This window comes from Oncorhynchus nerka, linkage group LG20 (assembly GCF_034236695.1).
Source record: "Oncorhynchus nerka isolate Pitt River linkage group LG20, Oner_Uvic_2.0, whole genome shotgun sequence".
Lineage (NCBI taxonomy): Eukaryota > Metazoa > Chordata > Actinopteri > Salmoniformes > Salmonidae > Oncorhynchus > Oncorhynchus nerka.
The window spans coordinates 35,789,448-35,814,447 of NC_088415.1; the positions used below are offsets into that span (position 1 = coordinate 35,789,448).

The window sequence follows — 25,000 nt, forward strand, 5'->3', positions numbered from 1 at the left end:
GCAGCTGGAGCGGGAAAAGGTATGTGGGACTGACTGGGTGAAATTACAGGAGAGGTGGGACTGACTGGGTGAAATTACAGGAGAGGTGGGACTGACTGGGTGAAATTACAGGAGAGGTGGGACTGACTGGGTGAAATTACAGGAGAGGTGGGACTGACTGGGTGAAATTACAGGAGAGGTGGGACTGACTGGGTGAAATTACAGGAGAGTTGGGACTGACTGGGTGAAATTACAGGTGAGGTGGGACTGACTGGGTGAAATTACAGGAGAGGTGGGACTGACTGGGTGAAATTACAGGTGAGTTGGGACTGACTGGGTGAAATTACAGGTGAGGTGGGACTGACTGGGTGAAATTACAGGAGAGGTGGGACTGACTGGGTGAAATTACAGGAGAGGTGGGACTGACTGGGTGAAATTACAAGAGAGGTGGGACTGGCTGGGTGAAATTACAGGAGAGTTGGGACTGGCTGGGTGAAATTACAGGAGAGTTGGGTCTGACTGGGTGAAATTACAGGATAATTGGGACTGACTGGGTGAAATTACAGGAGAGTTGGGTCTGACTGGGTGAAATTACAGGAGAGTTTCACCAGGTCATAGGAGTCCAATTCGATATGACGTTTCTGTTGAACATTTGGCTTAGTGTGTTTTTACTCCATTTGAACTTGAGCAACTCCTGATTTAATGACAACGTGAAACAATGATTTGATTTTTCAGAAGCATTTATTTGGTTCTCCATCCTCTTGCAATGGACTACCTTTTTGCGTTCTAACACTTTAGTGTGGCTTTACAGATGTTCCTGCTGGATGTTCTACAGGTCAGTAATGTTACTCATTGCCTGCATGTCAGTCAGTCAATCAACTCCACTGTCTTGTGTCTGTCTGTCTAATCTCTCTGGCCTGGAGTCCTTTCTGGCCTGGAGTCCTTTCTGTCCCTGGCTCTTTTGCAGATTGAGGCCTTCTATGTTTATTTGATCCTTCAAGAGGAACTGACCCATCCCTACCTTCAGGCTACTGAGCCTCAGCGGTTTGACACCCATCGACAAACTCCTGCCATGGTTAGTGGATCTCAGTAATGCCGTCCATTTTTATATTGACTTTTGGCAGTGCTATCCATTCTAGCTGTCCTTCTCAGAGCATCCCTTTCTGTATCTTTGTGTTTTTCAGGGTGGTTGTCTCCATGCCTTTTGGTTTCTTCTCCTATGTCCTGCTGTAGTTCATGTCGCAAGCCTTCAGTGTTCCCTGGTACCTCACATCAAGCTGCCTGTTTGAGACCCTCATGACATCCAGCCTGTTATCTACTCTTCCTTCACACACAGTATGACCCGCCAACCCTATCTCCCAGTCTTTATCCTCTACATCCTCAACCACTGTTTGCCTTGCTCCATGTCTGTATCACCATGACTACTGTAGGTATCCCAAACAAATCACTTGGCTGTCGCCTGATCTCTGCAGGGTTATTGCCGCTGCATCTTGAGAATTACCTGACTGTATGAAACAAGAAGTACCATTTACTTTCCTTAGGGCATCGGTATGGTTACTGCCTTCCACACTCTTCCTGTGTCTGTGTAACCATGGTTACAAGGTGCAATTCTTGAATGACTCTAGTTACTGTATCACAAACCCCTGTTTTTCACCATGGTTTATGTCTCTTTCCTGACAATGTATTAATGTGCCTTCCCTTTCGCTGAGCATGAAACACTCTGCCACAGCCTACAGTAAGAGCTTGATATCCACTGTCTCGTTTTTCATATTGTATTGACGAATTGCAAGCAGTAACAATTGATAAAATCATACATTTCAGTTTTTCAGTCTCACCTGTCCCTTGGTCTGTATGTTTCTCCTTCTCGCTCTGATAGGAATGAGTGTGGAGCTGGTGGCCTCTGTGATTCAGGGTCAGGTTGTGGCCGTATTCTACACAGAGAAGGCTGGGGCATGTCAGCAGTTGGACCAGAGCCAGGGGCTGCCTCACAACACCCCTTCACCACAAACCGTTACTACAGACCATGGTACTACTTCCCCTCTGAGACACACTGCAAGTAAATGTTTCCCAGTCTCAAACCCTAGCCTAACCCAGCACTGAAGTACATACCGCTCTCCTACTATGTTGGTTTAGCAGCGTTTCTTTGTCTGTGGAAGTGAACTTACCTATAATGCCAGGGATATCATATTACACTAATTAACTGTCCTTAGCACAACAAAGGCCATTCGTGTGTGTGCATGTGGGAGCATGCATTTCAAGGACGTGAGTTTGTCTTGTTTGTTTACCCATAGGCCTGTGCGTTTTATGCATACATGTGAAGGACTTGTGTTTGTGTAGCCTTGTTTATCTGTGAGGTTTTGTGTATTTTTCCCCTGTTGTAAGGTTTTCCTGACCTCAGTGCTAGTCAATGGTGGGCTGTTCTTCCTCTGCTGCCTTGTCCTCTTCCTGGGGGTGAAAGAGCTGCGGAGTGAGTCAACGGTCAGAACAATGGAGTTAGGGTTAGTGTGGTCAGTTTAGAACTGCTAGAGCAAAGCACATGGGAGGTCAAGGTTCAGTAGAACGTGTTAAAGAGTCTAGAGCTGGGAGGTGACTAAATAATGGATAGGCTTGGAACTAAAGTAACTTATGACATGTCATGGTGAGTAAGTATTTTCTTCAGTTTTCTACAATACCAAACACCTCTCTCTGATTTTTGTCTCCAGCTCCCCTCTAGTGTGGATTGTGTGTGTCCTATCTCTCCACTCTAAAGATGCTAGTGTGCCATGTTCCTTGCCAATGACTGGGCCTTGGTTTCTCTTTGCTACACTTGCCTTCTAGATAAATCCTTGCCTGGACTGCATCCAAATAGATCAACAAAAAATGACAATCTTGAGTCAACTAATGCACATTTGTCCCTTAGATATCTTTGGGGAACTTTGCACTGTTCTGTACCCATGCAGCTGGGCTTGGGTCCCAGCACCTTCTGTCTCTGCTGGTAAGACATTGCTTGTTGCTACACACAGTTCTGTCAACGTCACACATAGTTGTATCACACACCCCACACCCTCTTGGCCACAAAAGGACGGTCTGATTGGCTCAACACACAGATGACAGAACACAATTCTTATCCAATCTGGCATATCATACTCTTTATGATTTTATATATTTGTGTAGCTGGTATTAGTCTCTGGAAGCTAACCACTTATTCCTTATTAAAGGGCAAAAACTATAGCCACGAGACATTCTCTTGTTAGTGTTTAATATCTGGGATGGTTGTTTGTCCTAACAGATTGCAGCAACTACAGCTGTTTCACTGTTACAGCCATCTCTGGTACGGGCTTGGAAATAGATTACAATCTCCATTGGTTTGTGAGCACAACATTGTTTCTCCCTTTATGACAAGTTTATGCTTACAGTAATAATAGTTTTTTTTCTTCATATTTACTGCCAGTCTTTGTGGCCGTGTGTGATGTTAGGATTCAGCTTGGCAACCGTGTTCCTGCTGCCTTGGCGAGTCTGCAGTTAGAAGGCCACGACTCTGGCTTAGCGTTGTCTCTGCTCTCTACTGTACTCTGCTCCAGTTCTGTCTCTGCCTCTGTCACTCTGAATGACACTCAACACACACAAAATGCTGACTTGATGATTCATTCATAAACCCCCATGACAGCCTGTCAAGTGTTGAATATTCTAATATGCTGATTTGGCACTTGGCCAGTTTACACTTCAATCGATTCACCAGACAGTGCTTGTTGCATAATCTGCGTTTGGTCTGATTTGCGAACCAGTCTCTTATTATTCATGTAGGTCCATGCTCCCGGACGTGGTAGATGACTTCGCTGTGAAAAACAACCTGCTGCAAGGACCTGAAGCAACTTTTTTTCTACTGCTACGCCTTCTGCAGTAAGCTAGGGGAGGCCTGTCTGTTGGAATCTCAACCATGACTAACATTGAGTCATACATCCACCTACTCCTCCTCTCCCTTTCTCTCCTCCTTATTATGTCAAATCTGATTTCATGTTTCTATCACCATATCTCAATTTATGTTGTGTTCATGCATGCGTGTATCATTTGTTTGTACTGCAGCTTTGTGGGGTACACTATAAAAAAGGGTTCCAAAAAGGTTCTTCAACTGTCCCCATAGGAAAAAAAACATTTTGGTTCGAGGTACAACCCTTTTTGGTTTCCAGTAGAACCCTTTTGGGGAAAGGGTTCTTCCTGGAACCCAAAGGGGTTCTACCTGGAACCAGAAAGGGTTCTTCAAAGGGTTCTCTTATGGGGACAGCCGAAGAACCATTTTAGGTTAGAGTGTACTGTGCAGTTGCCTGTAGACAAAGTGAGGACATGATGACTGCTCTGATTGTACTGTTTGCCCCTGTGCCCATCACCCTGCTGCTGGTAGGGCTGGTCTTCTTCCATCTGTACCCCATCAACGAGGAACGACGCCTCCAGCTCCAGAGAGAGCAAGGCAGAGAGTGAGTCATGCACACTCTTGGCTCTCCTAAGAGGCTGCTTTAGCACTCTTACTCTGACAATAGCTTCCTCTCTAAATCCAACATACTGCCTCACAGCTTCACTTACACATACCTGCGTTTATGCTTCTTCTCAAACATCCTGCTGCACACTTCCTCTTGATGTTTTGTATTTGCATAACATTAAATATGTGTAGCCCTAGGCCACTAACTGTTCTTGTTTTCCCTCTATTCAGGGTTGAAGCCATACATTCAACTGATAGAGGAGATAGGCTCAACATGCAGTCGTATTTTAATTTTATTTAGCCTTTACTTATCTAGGCAAGTCAGTTAAGAACAAATTCTTATTTACAATGCCGGCCAAACCTGACCAATGCTGGACCAATTGTGGGACGCCCAATCACGGCCGGATGTGATAGACTGGATTCGAACCAGGGGCTGTAAAATAGATTTTGATTTTTACATATGTTTTATTTCATAGTTTTGATGTCTTCACTGTTATTCTACAATGTAGCAAATAGTACAAATAAAGAGAAATCCTTGAATGCCCTCCATACTTCCATTTGTTTGTATGGGTTACCTTCAGATATCCCATGACACTTGTGCACTTGAGAGTATACCCTTTCCATAGTGTGGTCATAACACTGTAGTTATCAGTTCAAAACTGATATCTCTAGTTTAAATTGACTGATTTTGATGGGGATTTTTTAAATAATGTTACTTAGATTGACGAACTGGTTAATGTGAAAACATTATTACAGTCCTGACAACTTGCGTAGCTATTCCTGATATATATACTTACTAGAAACAATTTGAACACCAAGCTCACAAATAATTAATGCATACACACTTTTAAAATGTGCTAATTGTTGGCAGCCATTTTTTTTTAACAACCAGGAAGATGAAGTTGTCAAGGTCACACCTCACACATGATAGAATTGAAAAGCCCAGGCTGTCCACTCAGGAGAACAGCAGTTAATACATGAGATACGTATGAGATACGGACCAAAAACTGATGCCCACTAGCGAATGACAAAAAGGAATTGTCTCAGGAGGATATGAACGATTAGGCATTCATTCTCATCATAACTGGCATTGGCCCATTAATTGCGGTTGCCCTCTTCAATGCGTTGGGGCACATTCATTACATTGATTCTGTTGCAAAACGTTTCTTAAACAGAACAAAAGGGGGCGGGATCTACCTTAATATATCCAATAGAAACTCTCGTTTTAGTTGCAAAACCGAACGTTTTGAAACTGTATGGACTAATGATTACACCCTTGGACTTCCAGTTCCGCTTACAGTTTTGTGCGTCGGAGAGCGAAAATGGGAGTAGAAATCGAGACCATAACCCCGGGTGATGGTATGGAACAAACATCAAATATGATTAAATTGGTTAAGTGGATATAGCTACATTTGTTTACATAAGGCCTGGCTAATTCTCACCCTTTCTTCAATCTTTTAGGCCAGACATTTCCCAAAAAAGGGCAGACATGCGTTGTGCATTATGTCGGTAAGTCAGCGAGCTAGCTAGCTGGTTAGCTTAGCTAGCTCTTGACAGTTTTCTACTTGCGTCGGCAACATAAGTGTTGTGGTATTTGTTGGACAATCTAATACGCAAAGCTGATATAGTCTGATAAACTACGTAACAATTGCCACACCATTTTCTTATCTAATTAAAAGTAAGTCGTTTTTCTACGACGAGTAGCTAGTTAGTTAGCTATAATGGCTATACACACCCTAACTAAACTAGCTAGCTAACACTAGCTTATAGCTTGACAGTTTTCTGCTGAAAACCAGTGATAATTAATTATTAAGACTGGCGTTAACCAACTTTCCATTGTGCAATAGCTTTATCACTGTGGATATTTATTTATCCAGGGGATTTTGATATGGGTGCTATCAAACGGTAACTAGCTACAGTATTTGTGAGGGGACAAAAATGCAAGTAACGTTCGCTACACCGATCTATGACTTTCTTTCAATACTCTATTGCACGCAGGCTCACTGACTGATGGAACCAAGTTCGACTCATCCCGTGACAGAGGCAAGCCTTTCAAGTTCAAGATTGGCAAGCAGGAGGTGATCCGTGGCTGGGAGGAGGGGGTTGGCCAGGTAAGGTTCTCCCGGGTGTGTGGCCCAGTTGGTAGAGCATGGCGTTTGTAATGCAGGGTTCAATTACCACGGGGGACCAGTGCGAAAAATGTATGCCCTCACTACTGTAAGTCGTGAACCACTCTGGACAAGAGTGTCTGCTAAATGACTAAAATGTAAATGGAATGATTAAACCATTTGTTTCATTCGTTTGGGGGGGTTAGGAGTGATTTGTAAGGACACAATGGGAGGGTTATGTTATTGAATGACATCTTCAAAATAGGACATATTTTGTTTCAGATGAGCGTGGGCCAGAGGGCGACCCTGACCTGCACGCCGGACTTCGCCTATGGCAGCAAAGGGCACCCTGGCATCATCCCACCCAACTCTACACTGATCTTTGATGTGGAGCTGATGGGCCTGGAGTGAAGCCTGTGTGCACTTGTTACGTGTTTAATTCCACTCAGATTTTCAGGGTGAGAGAATTCTACAAAAAATCGTCTTCAATAATTGCGCTCCACTGTTGGTGTTTAACTACAGAGTAGATTACAGTGGTAAGAGCTTAAGAGCTCATTAGAATGTGTGTAACAAGCTTTGGTGCTCATCTCCCATAATCCCATCTGTCGCATCTTTCCTGTTAACCACAGAACTATCCCTGTCCCTCTGCAGGTTGACTCCTATCTCGGGAACATGGAGGAAAAGGCTAAAGGAAGATTAATGCACTTGACTCCTGTAAAAGACTGTCTAATAGCTTCAGCACTTCACTCTCCTTTCCATTTAGATTCAAATGTGTTTTTGTCGCTTGCTTAATACCTTATCCTTGATCTAGCTTGTCGTAGGACACTCTAACAAGTCATAGGCCATACCTTTCAGATATCATGTCATTTTATTCTGTTATGTATGTTTATGGTATTGTTTTTTATTTTTTTACTTCAAATTTGTAAGTCATGCCTTCCATCAGGGGTAGGTACTGGCAACATTTGGGATAAAGTATCATTACACACATATTACATTTGATCTATTTCTTGTGGCTCTGTGAGTGGCCTTGCTTTAGAAACTTTTTTGAAAATGTGGACATAAGTGATTTAAAAATATTTTAAAAAGACTACCTAAATTGATCAGGTAATGTCATTTGGATTACAGAAGTTGACTTAAATTAATATTAGTGATGTTTTGATGTAGATTTTTTTCAGTTGCATCAACTTTCTGTATGAAACACTGAATAGCATGGCACTCTGTTGGCAAGACCATATATATATATATGCGTAATTAAAGGTCATTATTATAGTACAGAACTCGCAGAGTATGCTGACAAGTATAGTTTCCCCTCAAGCAACAAAATGGGTCAATTTCCTATGGTGTGTTTGAATAAAAAATATCCTTTAACACCATGATATTGTGTTTTTTAAAATAGGATATATAGGATAGAAAAAATGTCTACATTAAATGTTACTTGCGTCACTGTTTTTATTCTGTTGTGCAGTATCTGAGAAATGGTTCTCCACTGTAGACCAATTCTAGTGATGCTCTGAGAAGTGCTAAGGACATGTTTGAAATCCATTAGTAATCACACGGGAATGCAAAATTGAAAACCTTTGTTCTAATAGCAAAACTTGATCTGTGATAAATGTTTTTCATACCCAGTACCACAGGACACATTGTCAGGAACATCAGCAAACTATGGATATGTAAAATTGCCCCCCTCCCCAATGAGTCAACTCTCACCCCATTGGTTAATAAAAATGTATTATATTCCTCATTAAGAGCATTGGATATGTTCTAACAATGTCAAAAAGAGACTTCAAATGTTTTTATTTCATATTGATTCCCATGTGTCTAATTCTCCCGAAGCAGACCTCAATAGATGACAAACTGACAAAGGCAACTTTCAGTTTATTTTCAAAGGGAAGAAGAAATACATCCAGGTCTATTTACACTTTGTATTCTACAGCTTTTTTTGTGCAATTTTACCAATACTTGTAAAGACTTCATCATAGCTTTTTCTTATTGCTTTTGACTTCTGAATTTGAATAATTGAGAATCTATCACTGTAGCATTAGTGGCATAATGTGGCTCAAAAGTAGACTTGCATGGTTAATGTTTGATGAAACGTAAAGTAGTATAGTCCTAAAAGTGGAAAAATGTGCAATGTTTGAAAGAAATATCTAGCCTTTTGAAAATAATTGATAATTTCCTAATATTGTAAATGTTGAAATTCAACATGTATTTCCAACAAATACATACATAGCTGGCATTGTACTTGCTTTCAGCATTTAGACATGGATAGTGACAGTGCTAGACTTGTTCAGAATTTTACTCTTATCCTTGGACTATTAATACAATTAATGAAACCAGAAGATAAACGTTTGTTCCCTGAAAAGTAATAGATTCCCAATCTCCCATTCGTTGTGCAAACATATCTACTTTTCTCTATTTTCTTGAGAAAATTATTTTTTCAAAAACATTCAACTTGAACTCTCACTCAGGTCCCTCATTGACTTAGCTCTAAAAGAAAATGTTGCTGATGTTTAACAAGGTGAACAATGTTCACCCCAATTTCAAAGACAACGAGAAGATTCACGGAGAATACAGTACGTCAAAGTGTTCGAGGTTCAAATGTAGCAGGTGTGTATTTGAAGGTTCTGTTTAAGGTGAGTTAATAGCAAAGGGTTGAACATTTCTCAGGTTTACATGCAATGAGTTGTGCAGTCATGGGAGCCACTGTAGACCAGTGGTAAAAAGTTCACGCAGGCTCACGCATTCCCCATCAAATCACTATTGCATTTGATTTCCTAGATAATTAGGCATTATTACAAATCTAACAAACAAATCATGTAAATCTCAAGGTCGTCCTCAAATCAGACGTGGTGGGTGGAGAATAAAAAGCAATATAAGTTCAAGTCAAAATCAAAGTCTGATTGCTGTTCTGGCTGTGACTCGTTAGAGGTTGGGGTTGCATGGTTGCTGTGAGGGAAGTCAGGGGGCTAAGGAGTAAAGTTGTCAGATATTGGACGCCCCATTCATGCTTGTGGGGCCACGTCCCCCGCGTCGCAGAGAGTGAAGGGCCACAGCGCAGCAACCCCGTAGCAGAGAACCGATGTGGTACACAGGCATGACCTCCCGCGGGGCCCCATGACACAGCCAGGCCACCGTTGGCACCACCGGCATGGCCACTGCCAACAGGTCCACCAGGAAGTATCGGCTCCAGAAGTTCCGCTGGGGAGCACCGTCCACCCCCTCTTCCCCTCCCACAACGTTTTCACCGTCAACTTCAACAGCTTCACCCTTCTCTTCATCCTCCACCCCTGTCACACCTCCTTGCCTCTCTGGTGACAACATTGGCCCAGGCTTGGGCTGGCAGGTTTGGGCCACTGTTGGCATCATTGTCATCTCCACATGGCCATCTGGAGACAGTGGATCTAGGTTGTAGGAGAGCTGGGGAGGAGGGGAGGAAGACAAGGAGGGAGGGAACAGCTGTTGCTCTGAGTAGGCTGGGGTGATGTTGGTTGTTGCCAGAGAGATGATGCTCAGCTCCTCTCCCCCTCCTTCCTCTGAGACCCAGGTCATGGTGGGGCTGCAGGCCTGGGATCGGACCTCCGGTTTTGCCTCCCTCACGGGGATAGCAGCAGCCGCCGCCACTGCAGCCGAGGGCTCCTCCTGGGGGAGGTGAAGGAAGAGGTGGTGATGAGGGAGGTAGGTGTGTCCACTGCACCTGCAGCTGTTACTCAGGGATTGGCAGGAGTGGGAGACGGGCAGCACAGCCCCTCCACTGCACAGCCTCTCGTAGGTGGAGGAGCGTGGCATGGTAGAGGAGGGGCCGTGGACCAGGGCGGGGCCAGACAGGGTTTGCTGCTCTGACAGAAGGGCCGCCTCCAGAAGCAGGTGGGTCCGCCCCCTTTCTACCTGTGCCGCTGCACGCAGGTCAGGCCCTGGAGCGTTTCCATTACGGTCCACATAGAGGGCCTCACTGCTCAGCTGGGTGTAGGCGGTGCTGCGGCTCAGGGTGCTGGCTGGGGAGCACCCACAGGAGCGGGACTTTGTAGGCCGGGGTCTCTGCGGTGAGATGTATGGCTTTTTGTCATAGGGGGCTTTTTCTGGGGTGCCGAGGTTTGATCGTACTGTCTCCACGACCTCGTGCAGGTGCTGGATCTCCCTGCGCGCCTGCTTCAGAGCCAGCTGGGCCTCGACACGGTGACACTCTTCCACTATCCAGTCCTCCTGCATCCGACACAGCTGGGTCTTCATCTCAGCTATCTCACTGTCCCTGAGAGAGAGGGAAAAAGAGAGGTTGAGAGTATGAGGGCTACCTAGGGCAGAAAATCAATATGTGGTACGCCTTAAAGATGGAATCTGCATTAGGGGAAAGAGCACCACTGTCCACCCCAGCACTTTAGTAATTGTTTTCAAATCAAATCAAATCCTATTTTATTTGTCACATACACATGGTTAGCAGATGTTAGTGCGAGTGTAGCGAAATGTTTTGTGGACAAAACTTAGGTGAGGTGCGTCGAGCAGTGTGGTAAAAAAATGGCAGTACATATTCTGCTGTTCTATCGCACGTACAATGATGTCAGGTGGGGGAGGGGAAAAAAACAGTGTTTGTTGTTTGCAGTTGTTTATTATTGTAATATCCCAAACAGACGTGGCAGTTTCAACCCCCCAAAAATAGTATTTGACCAGATACAATGATATTTTACAGTAAACAAATTGACAACAAACTTTAGGGAAGGACATTCAACAAGCACAGCACTTACACAAATGACTGATGATTGGTTGAGAGAAATTGATGATAAAAAGATTGTGGGGGCTGTTTTGTTAGACTTCAGAGCGGCTTTTGATATTATCGATCATAGTCTGCTGCTGGAAAAAAAAGGATGTGTTATGGCTTTACCCCCCCTGCTATATTGTGGATAAAGAGTTACCTGTCTAACAGAACACAGAAGGTGTTCTTTAATGGAAGCCTCTCCAACATAATCCAGGTAGAATCAAGAATTCTCCAGGGCAGCCGTCTATGCCCCTTACTTTTTTCAATCTTTTCTAATGACATGCCACTGGCTTTGAGTAAAGTGTCTATGCATGTGGATGACTCAACACTATACATGTCAGCTACTACAGCGACTGAAATGACTGCAACACTTGACAAAGAGTTGTACTTAGTTTCAGAGTGGCTGGCAAGGAATAAGTTAGTCCTAAAACTGAAAGCATTGTATTTGGGACAAATCATTAACTAAACTCTAAACCCCAACTAAATCTTGTAATAAATAATGAGGAAATTGAAAAGTTGAGGTGACTAAACTGCTTGGAGTAACCCTGGATTGTACAAGGTCATGGTCAAAACATATTGATACAACAGTAGGTAAGATGGGGAGAAGTCTGCCCATAATAAAGCGCCGCTCTGCCTTGTTAACAGCACTGTCAACAAGGCAGGTCCTACAGGCCCTAGTTGTCGCACCTGGACTACTGTTCAGTCGTGTGGTCAGGTGCCACAAAAAGGGACTTAAGAAAATTGGCTCAGAACAGTACAGCACAGCTGGCCCTTGAATGTACACAGAGAGACAATATTAATAATATGCATGTTAATCTCTCCTGGCTCAAAGTGGAGGATATATTGACATCATCACTACTTGTATTTATGAGAGGTATTGAAATGTTCAATCCACCAAGCTGTCCGTTTGAACTACTGGCGCACAGCTCGGACACCCATGCATACCCCACAAGACATGCCACAAGATGTCTCTTCACAGTCCCCAAGTCCAGAACAGACAGTACTACATAGAGCCACGACTACATGGAACTCTATTCCACATCAAGTAACTGATGCTAGCAGTAAAATTAGATTTAAACAACTGATAAAAAAACACCTTATGGAACAGCGGGGACTGTGAAGCAACACAAACATAGGCACACACACACACACACACACACACACACACACACACACACACACACACACACACACACACACACACACACACACACACACACACACACACACACACACACACACACACACACACACACACACACACACACACACACACACACACACACGATAACATATGCACTATTTTTTTATTTTCTTATTTAACCTTTATTTAACCAGGCAAGTCAGTTAAGAACAAATTCTTATTTACAATGAAGGCCTACTTTTGCTGGAACCCAGAAAGAGTAATGGGGATCCATAATAAATACAGTAGTCCATGAAGGATTCCAGATTTAAAAGGTGATAGAGGCAATAGAGAAGTCTTAGAAATACTATCCCAGGCCAGTTTCTGTAGTGAAATGCTAGACCGTTATTGATGTTGCTATTTTTGTAATCATAATGTGGTTGAATACAAGCAGCTAGGTTGTGGAAGAGACACTTCTATGATATCTACAATATGCTATTTTTAAACAAGTTAGCCACTATTCTGCTTCTTTGTCACGACGCATCCCTTCAGACTCACCTGTGCTGCAGCCTCTGGACATTCTCCCTCAGCCTGGCTCGCAGGTGTCTGATACACACCTCCTTCTGCTGCAGCGGGGTGAGGTACTGCTCTGGTGTGGGGGGCCAAATCCCATGGTTATCACTGCAGGTTGCATGCTTCACCTGATGCCTGGGTTTGCATACGGGTGTGAAGGAGAGTTTATAGTGATTATCAGTTATGCATCAGATGGTCAGATAATGAACTGTAAAGAACTGTCATCATAAGAGAGGCTGAGGAAGAGGAATTAGTTTTCACTGAGGTGAGCAGCCTGCTTTATATCTTATGAGTAGATGTCAGTGGGGTTTTTATGCAAGCTCGGCACCTTTCGATTTTCATAATAAATTATGAATCTCAAGACTACATTACATTTTTTATTTGTCCTTTTATTGCAGGGCCGATGCTGCACCTTATTCTAAAAACATTTGCTGTTTTCTTCTGAATCATCTTTATTGCATGATATTTTGGCCTCGACCTAAAAAAAACTATTCTTAAAACAAAATTATGTTTGCATGTGTCTTGCATTTGATGTACAGATGCTCTGTTTTACTTAGGTGTGCCAGGATATGTCCGGGCTGTAGGACTACCCTCACTAGCCCTGCCGGGGTAAGTGTTGGCATTGGAGGCATCGCTATAGGAATGGCGCCCACTGCTAGTGGCCACTGGCCGCCTGTAACAGAGAGGCAATGTTAATGTTACATATTGATTGGACTAACATTAAGAAAACAAACTAAATCAATGCATTGTTTCCAACAACTCACCCACTATACATGTGGCACTAAATTACCCTAGTATGCGTGTGCTTCTTGGTGCCATCATTTTCATACATCATCACTTTCACACAGTAGCAAAAATACCATATAGGGAGAGAAGGGGGCAGCATTACCTGCGCTGTCCTGCAGAGGGCTTCCGGCTTTGAGGGAGTGACATGGGTGTGGACCACCTGCTGCTGGCTCCAAGAGGAAAACTAGGAAGATGGCTCAAAGATGGACTGCATAATACATTATGTACAAACATAGAGAAAACAGAATGGATGTAGTCAGGAGGTAATCTGTTAAAAACTACTGTGGAAAAGCAATACATTTTGTGGACATTTCCTCTGCCTACCAGATACCATTTTTAATCTCAGGGCAAGGACATAGTCCTATGTCATCCCACAGGGCACATACTGGTTGAATCACTTAGATTTTTGGTTGAGATGAAGACGTGAATGCAACATATACATTATTAATTTGTTGTCAACACAACCAAAGGAGCATTTTAAGGAGATGTATCTTCTGCGTGGATAGTTCCATCTGTGACACTTAGTCTGGCTTTAATGCCAGTTTTTCTACAAATTGATAATTGATATGTTGGATTCACATCTCCAGCTCAACCAAAAATATAAGTTAAAGAACAGCACTAAATCAAATAAATCCACAAATGTACTTTAAATAAAGTTTGATTTGATTTAGTCCTGTTATTTAAGTTTGATTATTGGTTGAGATGGAGATGTGAATCCAACATTAACATTTTAATTTGTAGACAAACTGGAATTTGTTGACAACCAAACACAACTCAATATCACTTTTTCAATACAATAAATAGCCTATTAACTCGTCGACAAGTAAAAAAAAATGATATGTTGGATTCACGTCTACAACTAAACCCAAAATAAAAGTTAAAGAATAGGATTAAGCCAGTGGCTCAGATGAAACTATTCTGCGTCAACCAAAAACAATTCAATAATATTTTTTTAATACTGTAATGAAACAGGCAGGGAGCAGGTCTCGAACCCTCGACCCTCTAGCCCGAGGTCCGGCGCACTATCAACTGTGCCGCAAAAGCAAGCTCGTGAGCACAGTCGATATCCGCGGTTATAAACCCAGGGTCGTTACAATACAGTAAAAAGCCTAAAGTTAAGGCCATTTTACAAACGAATGTAACATTATTTATTCAACCTTAAAATGAGTAACACATTCTTGGCCACATGTTTAGGTTAGCCTAATGTAACTATAAATGACTTCGTATGTAATCATAGAAAGCGTACATGTTCAAGATAGCATGCAAAGATCACAGGTCTGTGGAGATCTTCACAATTGCTGTAATAATCTGCATAGAATCTTGAACAAATTGTTGTATAAATATAAAAATATCTGACATTGTATTCCCATTTGAACTTTGTTGTGCTTTTAAAATGGTTGAAAGCGCAGATAATACATTTAGATGACAAAATAAATAAAAACATCTGACATTGTTTTTCCATTGGAATTTAGTTGTGCCTTTTAGGTGGTTGAAAGCATAGTGATAACTCAACAAACTTCTGTCAGTCTTTTTGAGTGGGTGAATAAAGGTTGAAATCTCATTGATCAACGTCTCAACCAAATATTACCCACATTTACACATTGAAATTATGTGGTGTGTCCAGTGGGATGGACTCATATGGTGCATTAAAAAAACACATTCAACATAAAACAATTAAGTATTTTGACGGTTTGTTGTGGCCCTGCCTGTTAGGAGACCATTGATGAGTAAACCAGTCTGGCTATCAGGAGCTCTTCAACAGATAAAGAAGCCTTTCACAAGACAGACCAGGAAAGGCACAGGGGATTCTGTGAGTTCATCGCCATCTCACTGCTGCACACGCCATCCCCGGTAACCAGACAGATGGGACTAAACATATATCAAAATCCCATGAAGAGACCCAAACAGCAAAGGAAATTACAAAACTATGACAGCCCAACTGGGACAGGGACATATTTTAAAAGGTGCTGTGCAAAACAGGATTGCCTCATCAGCACTTCTGTGGCTGTGACTGAGCTGAGCAGTGGCTGTGACTGAGCTGAGCAGCATAGCTTTGCTGTACTATCAAATATTAAAAACAATCTCAAACAATAAGGGAGCTAAAAAAGTATGATCAAAGCAAAAAACCCTGCTGAGCACAAAGCAGCGAATATACAAAAACAGCATACCTGTGATATGTTATATCGGTGTCTGTAGTCACTGTGTCAATGGGACAGTTGAGGACAGAGTGCATTTGAGCAACACAAGAAAGTGGCAGAGGCAGGGCCTACCCTACAGTACCCTTGGATAATTATTGAGGGGGCCCTGTGCAACAGGTGGTGGGGACACGCAATGTACTTCTTACGTAATAGTGAGCATCAGGCGGCATAACTGTAGGATGGTGAATTAACAGGTTGCATGTCGCTCTGGATAAGAGCGTCTGCTAAATGACTTAAATGTAAATGTAATGTACGCCGTATACGATCATTTGATTAACATGCAGTAATAGGCCTATGTCCGTATTAGGCTACCTAGTTTTCGTGAAATTACCGAATAAAGTTGAGCAGTGCTTTACATCATCTGTAGAATGCCAAAGGGCAAAGAGCGCTGTGGTTTCGTCCTTGAACAAACTGAATATTCCCTTCACAATATTTTTTTCGATAATAAAGCCGCGCGCAATGTTGACGGATTGACAAGGAGCTGAAAGACATGCGAAATATCAGTTTCAGCTCCGTGTAACATACATGGAAATTATAGAAAACAAATACTAGTCTACTATAGATTATATGCCAGTATACATCTAAAAACAACATCCTACCAGCCAACATCATTTTCCGGTGAACCTAAACATTCCATCCAATGTTTTGAATCTTCAGGATGAGGCAGGAATAGCTGACAACTAACTAATTACGTCCAGGCTGTGCCCTACATAGGCAACTGATAGGGGATATAATAAAAGCCTCCTCTCATGCAGCGATTACCCGACTGTGATCTCTGACATAACAGTACAGTAAAGATGACACGATTCCCAACATTTATGGTACCATATTTGCCAGGCCGATAAATAGTCCTACATCCTGGAGTAGAATTGGTCCCCGCAGGACTTCTGGTGGAATGCGTGTGAACGGTCACTAGTGGCATGTATCTGTACATGGATGCTGTGCTGCTGATGAGAATCCATGCCGAGCCGGCCATGAAGTGAACAGAGGCAATTGCGTAGGACTACACGGCAACGGATTCTCTTAAAGAGACAGTGGATCATGCCGCATCATTCGGCAATTATCTAACACCTACCATTGCTGGGGATGGTCTGAGATAAAAGCTTGTTAGGCAGTCTATTTACAAGTGGCAAGGGCATAAGGGACACGGACATGATCAGGGCAACAGTGATGTAGGCATGTAAAATTCAACAGACTCATTAAAATCCTTGCCATTGTATCAGCATTACACATACAAGTATTAGTTCATCCTATGGTGAATTTGTACTTCTTTTAATTGAGACTTTACACATTAATTAAGGCTCTTATCATTAAATAAGATTTACTGGGTATATTTACATAGCTTTAAGAATAAAAACACAGTAACAAGTAAAAAAAATAGCTAAAGTTAAAAACACTACCAAAACCACCCTTATTACTGAAATTGGTCAATCTAAAAAATCTTTGTCTGTCAGCATAATAAATAACAAACCATATTACTCAAACAAGTAAAGCACCTGAACAAAATAACAGAACATTCATAAACTTTTACTGTGTCCCAAATCAGACGATAACTCTGTCCAAATAATGTCTTGTAGCAAGCCTTGTTTTCTCATAAAGGGAATGAGTAACTAACTTGGGTTTGGACCCTGGGAGATACATTGAGGTACCATAACTATCTCAGTAGTGCTTGTAAGTGCTTTATGTCACAACCCAGTTTGGTCACTTTTATCAAAATTATATTTATTGGTGTATTCAGTTCTCAATCAGCTACCCTCCTAAGGTCCACATTTGATGAGGGTGTCAAGACCACTACAGAGCTTGTGCAGTTGTTGACAGAGCAGTGAGTCTATGAACAAGGTGTCTTCATATCAAAACCTCCTCCTCCTTCCTCCACTACGAGTCCTACTCTACATCTCATAGAACCTGGGTCCAGGAGTGGCCATAATGTCAGCGTATGGCTCGCTTTGGTGCAGGTCGAGGGCCTGTTGTTTCTTCAGCACCAGAAGGCAGAAGAAGGTGGCTGCGGCCTGGGAGCGACTGTTCCTCTCACACAGAGTCTTCAGGCTGAACATGGCGTTGCTGCTCTGAATCTGTTCAGGGATGTCAGGACAACATAGAACATGAACATTTTGTCTCAGGGATAGGTCAGTTTCTGTTTTATATGAAGGATAAATGTCAGATAAGGGAAAATCCCATCCGTTTGTTATAACACAACACACAATCACAGCAATTTCATTTCCACTGATTGTCCCCTAATCCTGCCCAATCCTCTTTAATATCCCTGTCCTCAGTGACTGAGGATTTCTGGGTCAGATCGTAATCGAGCTAACAAGCTGACTAAGTGTAAGTATGATGCCCTGCTGCATAGGGGTATCAGGTTCTTACTTTGAGAGCATTTAGTAGTTTCTGTGCTCGGCTGGTCATCCTCTTCTCTTCCAAGTCATCCTGGCTGTCCACCATAGACTGTAGTTTGAGATAGCAACACATTACAGAGTGTACCGTACGTCACACCGCACTCATGATGACCGTGTGTGTTTGTATGTGTGTGTAAGTGCGCGCAAGTGTGTGTGTATATACAGTCAGGTCCAAAAGTATTTTGACAGTGACACAATCTGCATAATTTGGGCTCTGTATGCTACCACAATGGATTTCAAAGGAAACAATCAAGACGTGCTTAAAGTGTACTTTCATCTTTAATTTAAGGGTTTTGTCAAAATTATTGTATGAACCGTGTAGGAATTACAACCATTTTAATACATCATTTTCAGGTCTCAAAACTAACATAATCATAAATTAAATTGTGAATTTTAATACTTGGTTGCAAATCTTTTGCAGTCAATGACTGCCTGAAGTCTAGAACCCATAGACATCACCAGACGCTGGGTTTCCTCTCTGGTGATGCTCTGCCAGGTCTTTACTGCAGCTGTCTTCAGTTCCTGCTTGTTCTTGGGGCCTTTCACCTTCAGTTTTGCCTTCAGCAAGTGAAATGCATGCTCAACTGGATTCAGGTCAGGCGATTGACTTGGCTATTGCAGAACATTCCAAAAAAGTATTGGGTTGCTCTCACATATACCAAGCACTTGTTAGCTGCTTTCCCTTCATTCTGCAGTCCAACTCATCCCAAACCATCTCAATTGGGTTGAGGTCAGGTGATTGTGGAGGCCAGCAAAGCACCCCCACACCTACACAACTCCTCCTCCACGCTTCACGGTGGGAACCACACATGCGGAGATCATCCGTTCACCTACTCACAAAGACACTGCGGTTAGAATCAAACATTTCAAATTTGGATTCATCAGACCAAAGGACAGATTTCCACCGGTCTAATGTCCATTGCTCGTGTTTCTTGGCCCAAGCAGGTCTCTTCTTATTGGTGTCCTTTAGTAGTGGTTTCTTTGCAGCAATTCGACCATGAAGGCCTGATTCACGCAGTCTCTGAACAGTTGATGTTGAGATGTCTGTTACTTGAACTCTGAAGCATTTATTTGGGCTGCAATTTCTGAGGCTGGTGAAGTTATCCTCATGAGAGCCAGTTTCATCATAGCACTTGATGGTTTTTGCAACTGCACTTAAAGAAACTTTTATAGTTCTTGAAATGTTCCGTATTGACTGACCTTCATGTCAAATTAACTTTTAAGAAGGCACACTTGCTAATGGAAATGCATTCTACCTCCTGAAGCTGGTTGAGAGAATTCCAAGCGTGTTCAAAGCTGTCATCAAGACAAAGGGTGGCTATTTGAAAAATCTCAAATATAAAATATTTTGATTTGTTTCCACTTTTTTGGTTACAAGAGGATTCATGATTCCATACAATGTAGAAAATAGTAAAAATAAAATAAATCTTTGAATGAGTAGGTGTTCTAAAACTTTTGACTGGTAGTGTATATGCGTGTCTGTGGGTGTATTCAAAGCATGTGAAAGCACCTGTGTGTTCCGTGGTACAGTCGATGGAGTTTCCCTTTCCATTCCAGAAGGATGAACATACATGGAATCCTCAGACGGGAGCTCAGGTTGAGAGACCTCCAACCTGCTCCCATCCTGAGAGACAAGAAAGAGGGGGAAATGAGAAAGAGGGATCAAGGAAAGTTGTGAGACAAAGATAGACAATAGGATAACCTTGTTGAATAAAGGTTATATGAATATTTTGTGTTCATGTTGAGCTCTTTACATGTACTGCGTCCCAGAGGTATTCAGGTGGGTTGTCATTCCCATAGTGGTGCAGAGGAGTGAGCTCCACATTGTGTCCAATTCTCTCAGGATCCATGGTCTCATGCAGGACACTGAGCAAGGCGCTTGCATCTGTTTCCACTGTACAGAGACACATAAAATGTATAAACCCAAATAGGAAACATAACAGTTCCAAGGTAATGGGGTCCGGGGGCACTTTAATTCCCTCAATTTAATTTAATGGCTAGTGTAATGTTCTCAGACGATAATTTCTATAACATGGTGTTGCTCTCTGTAAATATGACCTCCTACCCTCATGTCTCTCCTCTCTCATCTCTTCATGGTCATCTTCATTGACAACTCCATCTGTTTTCACACGGAACACATCCCTGGAATAGAGCTGTAGAGACAGAATGGGGGCAGTTGTTGAACCAAAATGCACCGCTGCTATACATCACTGGTTACAGATGTGAATTAAGTGTGGAATACAATATGTATCTATTATAGGTATGAATTAGGTGGAACAACATTCTTAAGCTGAACCTGTATTTTTTTATGGAACAGATGAGATAAACATTACAGGTAAATATGTCAACCTACATTTGACTGATGGGACAGATGTTAATTTCAGACCCTGCTTACCTGTTGCAGGTGTGGATGAATGAAAGTGGCACAGAGGTGACTGAAGAGCCTGTCCACCCCACCACTCTCTTTCCATTGCATGAGTTGGCGGGTAGGCGGGGCGATGTCCAGTGGGGCAGTGAGATCTGAGTAGTCAGAGAGTTGCTCCCTGATGGCCTGGTTGGACAGCTCCTTGGCCTGGTCCACCACCAGTCTTCTTCTCCTCTTCCCCTTCCTCCTCTCTAAGGTTGCTAAGGAAGCGGAAGGCAAACAGAAGGTTTAACTCCAATGGCTTATCTATGCTTCTCACACAAGTTTCCACCGCAGGTAATAAGTAACAGGATATTATGTTACTTATGGCTTTGATGTGTGATAGAGGTTGTGCCCAGTTTGATAACTGTGTGTTTGAAGGACAGTAAATGCATTTATGAGAATGGCCATGTTGGGGTGTAAAGATGTTGCGTGTCAGGCAGCTAAATAGTTACGCGTAACAGTGACAGGCTCCAGAGCGAAGCCCTCCTCCTCATTGCCCAACAGAGTTGTCTCATTCAGGACAGGGTGATCCTCCTCCATGGGTGCAGATGTAGTAGAGCTTTCTGGATGACCTGCAAGGTTTTGGAATGAAGGGCATACCATAAAGTAGACATGGACAGCATACAATGGATTAATATTATACTGTATAATGTAATAACGATGAAGCACCCCATTTTGGGAAAAGTTCCAGCACCAGAAAAATCAAATTTACTTGCTGCAAAGTTAACACCAAATTGAAAATGGCACCTGAATAATGAAAGGATAATTTTCCAGTATGCACTGCCACTTGCTGCCAGAGCACTTCAACACTTGCACAAAGTAGAACCAAAGATTTTTATAATTAAACCAAGAAAGATCACACCCTGTCGTTTCAAGTGGGAACAAAGGAGCCATAGCGGGCAGAACAGGCAAGGAGGTGGACAGAGCCAAGCATAAGCTAGCGAGATCCTAATGGCGCGTTCTAGCCTGCATTTGCATATTTACGTTGGGGAACGCCTACCCTGAAGTGCGTGTGTGCAATAATTCAATTAGTCTTTGCACTCCTAAACAACACTTTATTTATTTTTTACTTTGGCAAAGGGTAAAGTCTACAAAACTTAGTCCACTCTGTTCATAAAAGATTGTAGTTTTGGGAACAGAAAACTGTATTGAGATCAAATGTTTCATCGATGAGATAATTAGCAGAATGTCGGCCAAAATCCATCTCGTTCCATCTTCTCCCACTGCCGGCCACTGGGCTTCCTCTCACTACCATATTTGGTAGTGAGTGGAAACACCAAGTGGATGCTTCACACTTATACATGTGGTGAAATATCTGTCTTGTTGTTCTATCTGTGGTAGAAATGTGGTCTCATACAGATGGAGACACCTTCATACCAATATCTACAGTTACACTGAATATTTAGACAGGGTTAGAAGTTTCCTAAAAGACAGAAGCAAAATAAACACAAAATTACCTTCTTGGTTAACATCCATCATAGCAGTCTCCGGCAACATATTTTGTTGTTCGGCTTCGAAAAAATCTGTCAAAACAGCATGCTCACTGGAACTGGCTAGACAGTCTACACAGGATTTGAAAAGGAATTTGAGACGTTGTCTAGGTTTGCATTTGAACATTGTTGATGTGTTCAGATGTGGAACCGATATGTTATCTTAAAGTGAAACTGCTCCTAAGAGTCCAGGTCAGGATGCAGGGTTGGGGAGTAACGGAAAACATTTAGAAAGTAATCTACCTAACCCTGTAAGGACGTCACCCAGGATGTCCAATCCTGTGTCCTCATCGCCAAAAGCATCTCCTTGCTGGGCCAGGCTTAGGAAACTCACGTCTAACATGCCCCCTTGGTGAGACTGGGTCTCATCACCTAAAATGTTTTGATACAGAGTAAGTCAGAGAAAGTTATTGACAGCAATGTGAGTGAAGGAGAGAAACGTGGGCTATGGCGAGAAGGCAAGATAAAACTAGTTTTGAAAGTGAGGGTAAACTAACTTTGAGGGAGAAACAGGCAGGTACTGTGGAGTAGCAACCCTAACACTTACCAAAGTCCTCAAATATGAGAAAGCTATTTCCAAAATCCTCTTTGAGGGTGATGTCCTCTGTTCGGCACTGATTCAGTGAAAAATGGTCCACAACACCTATGGCACTAGGGTCAGAGAGAGGAGAGAACATAACAAATTACTTTTTGATACAAATATTGTGATGTGAAGCATCCACACCCCCATGATCTACTGAAACTAGCCTAAATTGAGTATTGGGTGAATATCTTTTTGCTTTGAATGTGAGCGGGTGAAATGAGGAGAGAGAGAAAGAAAAACAAAAGTACTTTGCATCTGGTAGCTGGGAATCAAAGTCAGTGAAATCCTCCATTAATGTGATTGCTTTAAGTGTGGCCTCCAGTGCCTCAGCAGGCATGTCAGTCTGTCCTGATGGTGACACAACAGAAATAAATGTATCATTTGATACAAGACTTCAGCTGATATATTCTTCCAATGATCAGAATAACATGGAGTTACTGTCATTAAAATGTTGACATTGACCACACAAAACGGATACCTGGCTAACCTGGTCTGAAGGCCACTTTGATTTTGACAACAGCGTCATTGCAATCAGCAAGGAGATATTTGGCTTTTCTGAAGTATATCCTCACTATTCCCAGAAGTAGGTGGCCAGAAGTTCGTAAGCCGATCTTTATCTGAAAATGATTGCACACAAGCAGAGACAAGCAGAGGCAGATCTAAGTTATATCAGTCATTTCATCAGTGATGTGCTCATTGTGTGGCTACCGGTATCAGATATTTTTTCACAGACATTGAGACAAAAAAAAGCATTGAAGGAGACAACAATAGTACATGATGGTGAGCTAACATCGGCCTAACAAACGTTAAAACAGTGGCAAACATATTTCATCCCATTGTTTCTACACTTTTGCGGACAGAACAAAGTTTAGCTTACCTGTGGGGAGATTATGTCTTTGATGGTGCTCTCCAAATTGCATTCAAACACATGAGTTTTGGTGATTTTCCGCTCCCAATGAGCTGCTAACCAAATTTTGGCCAGAGGCCCGCGCTTGGATGTGAAGAGCTGAGTATAGAACATCATGGTGAAAGCCTTGGTGGTCTATCACCTAACTTAACTTAGTCCTCGACCTGTTGATAACTGCGGGGGTTGTTTGATAAGAACAACAAGTTGGTTAATCTGATATGGCACAATTCACTTGCAAAGTATTTGTTTCAACAAGCATTCGACTATGAAAACGCGCCACTTTCTCGAAAGCGTCGTTGACAACGAGCTACAGCTAACCTTTTGACGTTGCTATATGGTCTGCTAGCAAATTAATTAACCAGCTAGTTACTGTAGCTGAATAAAAAAAGTTCAATTTCTGAACAACGTTAGCCCCGTTTTCAGATAAGATACAATTCCTTGATACTCACACGTTTAAGTCCAAAGTAAGCCTGTTTGACGGTGGTAACACGCTGAAAAGCTAGGTAGCGATGGCGCGAGATAACGATATTAGCCCGCTCATTCGGCACCAGCTTGGCACGCGAGTGGAGCAACCCGCCTCAAGCAAAGTGATAGCTATCAATATAGCTACAGCATGGTTCGGTGAGGTTTCAACCTCTTTATCAAACACAGTACCTGTGTGTTTTTATGCTTGATTGTATGGAGGGTGACCAGTGCCAGTTCGAAAATGCAATACTTAACCGTTAAATAGGAATGTGAAAATGATACATGCGTTTATGTTTTCATATCAGTGCGCATGATTCATGCCACAATGAAATTGTTATTCAAATCAAAACCAAATATGGCATCTGACATTCGAAATAAAAATGATAAACAGAAAATGGCAAATGGTTCAACAGAAAATAGTAAATATAATATGGGAATGTGCTGTTTTCATTTTCATTTCCCAACTACCCAATTGAGCGTTCTCTTTTAAATTTACATTTTCAAAGTGCATGCAAATTGTTCATAGAGGCTAGAACCAGGAGAGCAACACCACCATGCAGTGATACATCCTTGCCAACCCTAACCCACTCTCTCTGTGCATTGATTTTAGACTAGTGTAACTGACAGGGTTCAAACCTGGTGTACTCTACACCAGAAGAACATCTTAGCCTACTAAGCCAAAGCCTGGGCAGTTTAGCTTGGAGAGCCAATGCAAGTTGTTGGGTCTCAGGCAAAGATACTCAACACTAGGCAAAGTTACTCATAATATATGCATTCCTCCTGGT

The 25,000-nt window shown here is 42.4% G+C and overlaps 4 protein-coding genes across 6 annotated transcripts; 2 read left to right on the top strand and 2 right to left on the bottom strand.

Moving 5' to 3' along the window:
- Window positions 1-42: 42 nt before the first annotated feature.
- Window positions 43-4,976, top strand: LOC135562946 (sodium-dependent lysophosphatidylcholine symporter 1-A-like). Of its 2 annotated transcripts, XM_065005449.1 has the most exons (8): window positions 43-1,054; window positions 1,164-2,241; window positions 2,362-2,446; window positions 2,879-2,953; window positions 3,248-3,323; window positions 3,763-3,858; window positions 4,358-4,430; window positions 4,664-4,976. In XM_065005449.1, exons 2-8 carry the CDS (start codon window positions 2,227-2,229, stop codon window positions 4,667-4,669), a joined length of 426 nt encoding a protein of 141 aa, XP_064861521.1. In that variant the 5' UTR covers window positions 43-1,054; window positions 1,164-2,226; the 3' UTR covers window positions 4,670-4,976. The 2 variants fall into 2 exon arrangements, with proteins under 2 accessions (XP_064861521.1, XP_064861520.1); XM_065005448.1 differs by having other exon boundaries at window positions 4,358-4,976.
- A 712-nt stretch (window positions 4,977-5,688) lies between these two features.
- On the top strand, window positions 5,689-8,281 carry LOC115102380 (peptidyl-prolyl cis-trans isomerase FKBP1A-like). The gene is made up of 5 exons (XM_029622285.2): window positions 5,689-5,791; window positions 5,894-5,941; window positions 6,431-6,543; window positions 6,823-6,998; window positions 7,192-8,281. Exons 1-4 carry the CDS (start codon window positions 5,755-5,757, stop codon window positions 6,949-6,951), a joined length of 327 nt encoding a protein of 108 aa, XP_029478145.1. The 5' UTR covers window positions 5,689-5,754; the 3' UTR covers window positions 6,952-6,998; window positions 7,192-8,281.
- Window positions 8,282-8,398: 117 nt separating this feature from the next.
- Window positions 8,399-14,350, bottom strand: LOC115102379 (syntaphilin-like). The gene is made up of 4 exons (XM_029622283.2): window positions 13,873-14,350; window positions 13,537-13,656; window positions 12,969-13,118; window positions 8,399-10,786 (listed from the first exon to the last, which is right to left on the bottom strand). Exons 1-4 carry the CDS (start codon window positions 14,067-14,069, stop codon window positions 9,523-9,525), a joined length of 1,731 nt encoding a protein of 576 aa, XP_029478143.1. The 5' UTR covers window positions 14,070-14,350; the 3' UTR covers window positions 8,399-9,522.
- Window positions 14,351-17,233: 2,883 nt separating this feature from the next.
- LOC115101663 (double-strand-break repair protein rad21 homolog) lies at window positions 17,234-24,469 on the bottom strand. Of its 2 annotated transcripts, none has more exons than XM_029621125.1 (14): window positions 24,200-24,469; window positions 23,721-23,924; window positions 23,331-23,460; window positions 23,092-23,191; window positions 22,808-22,911; window positions 22,504-22,632; window positions 22,228-22,293; window positions 21,223-21,342; window positions 20,759-20,988; window positions 20,429-20,516; window positions 20,118-20,257; window positions 19,874-19,987; window positions 18,335-18,412; window positions 17,234-18,039 (listed from the first exon to the last, which is right to left on the bottom strand). In XM_029621125.1, exons 2-14 carry the CDS (start codon window positions 23,865-23,867, stop codon window positions 17,857-17,859), a joined length of 1,629 nt encoding a protein of 542 aa, XP_029476985.1. In that variant the 5' UTR covers window positions 23,868-23,924; window positions 24,200-24,469; the 3' UTR covers window positions 17,234-17,856. The 2 variants fall into 2 exon arrangements, with proteins under 2 accessions (XP_029476985.1, XP_029476984.1); XM_029621124.1 differs by having other exon boundaries at window positions 22,228-22,332.
- Window positions 24,470-25,000: the final 531 nt, after the last annotated feature.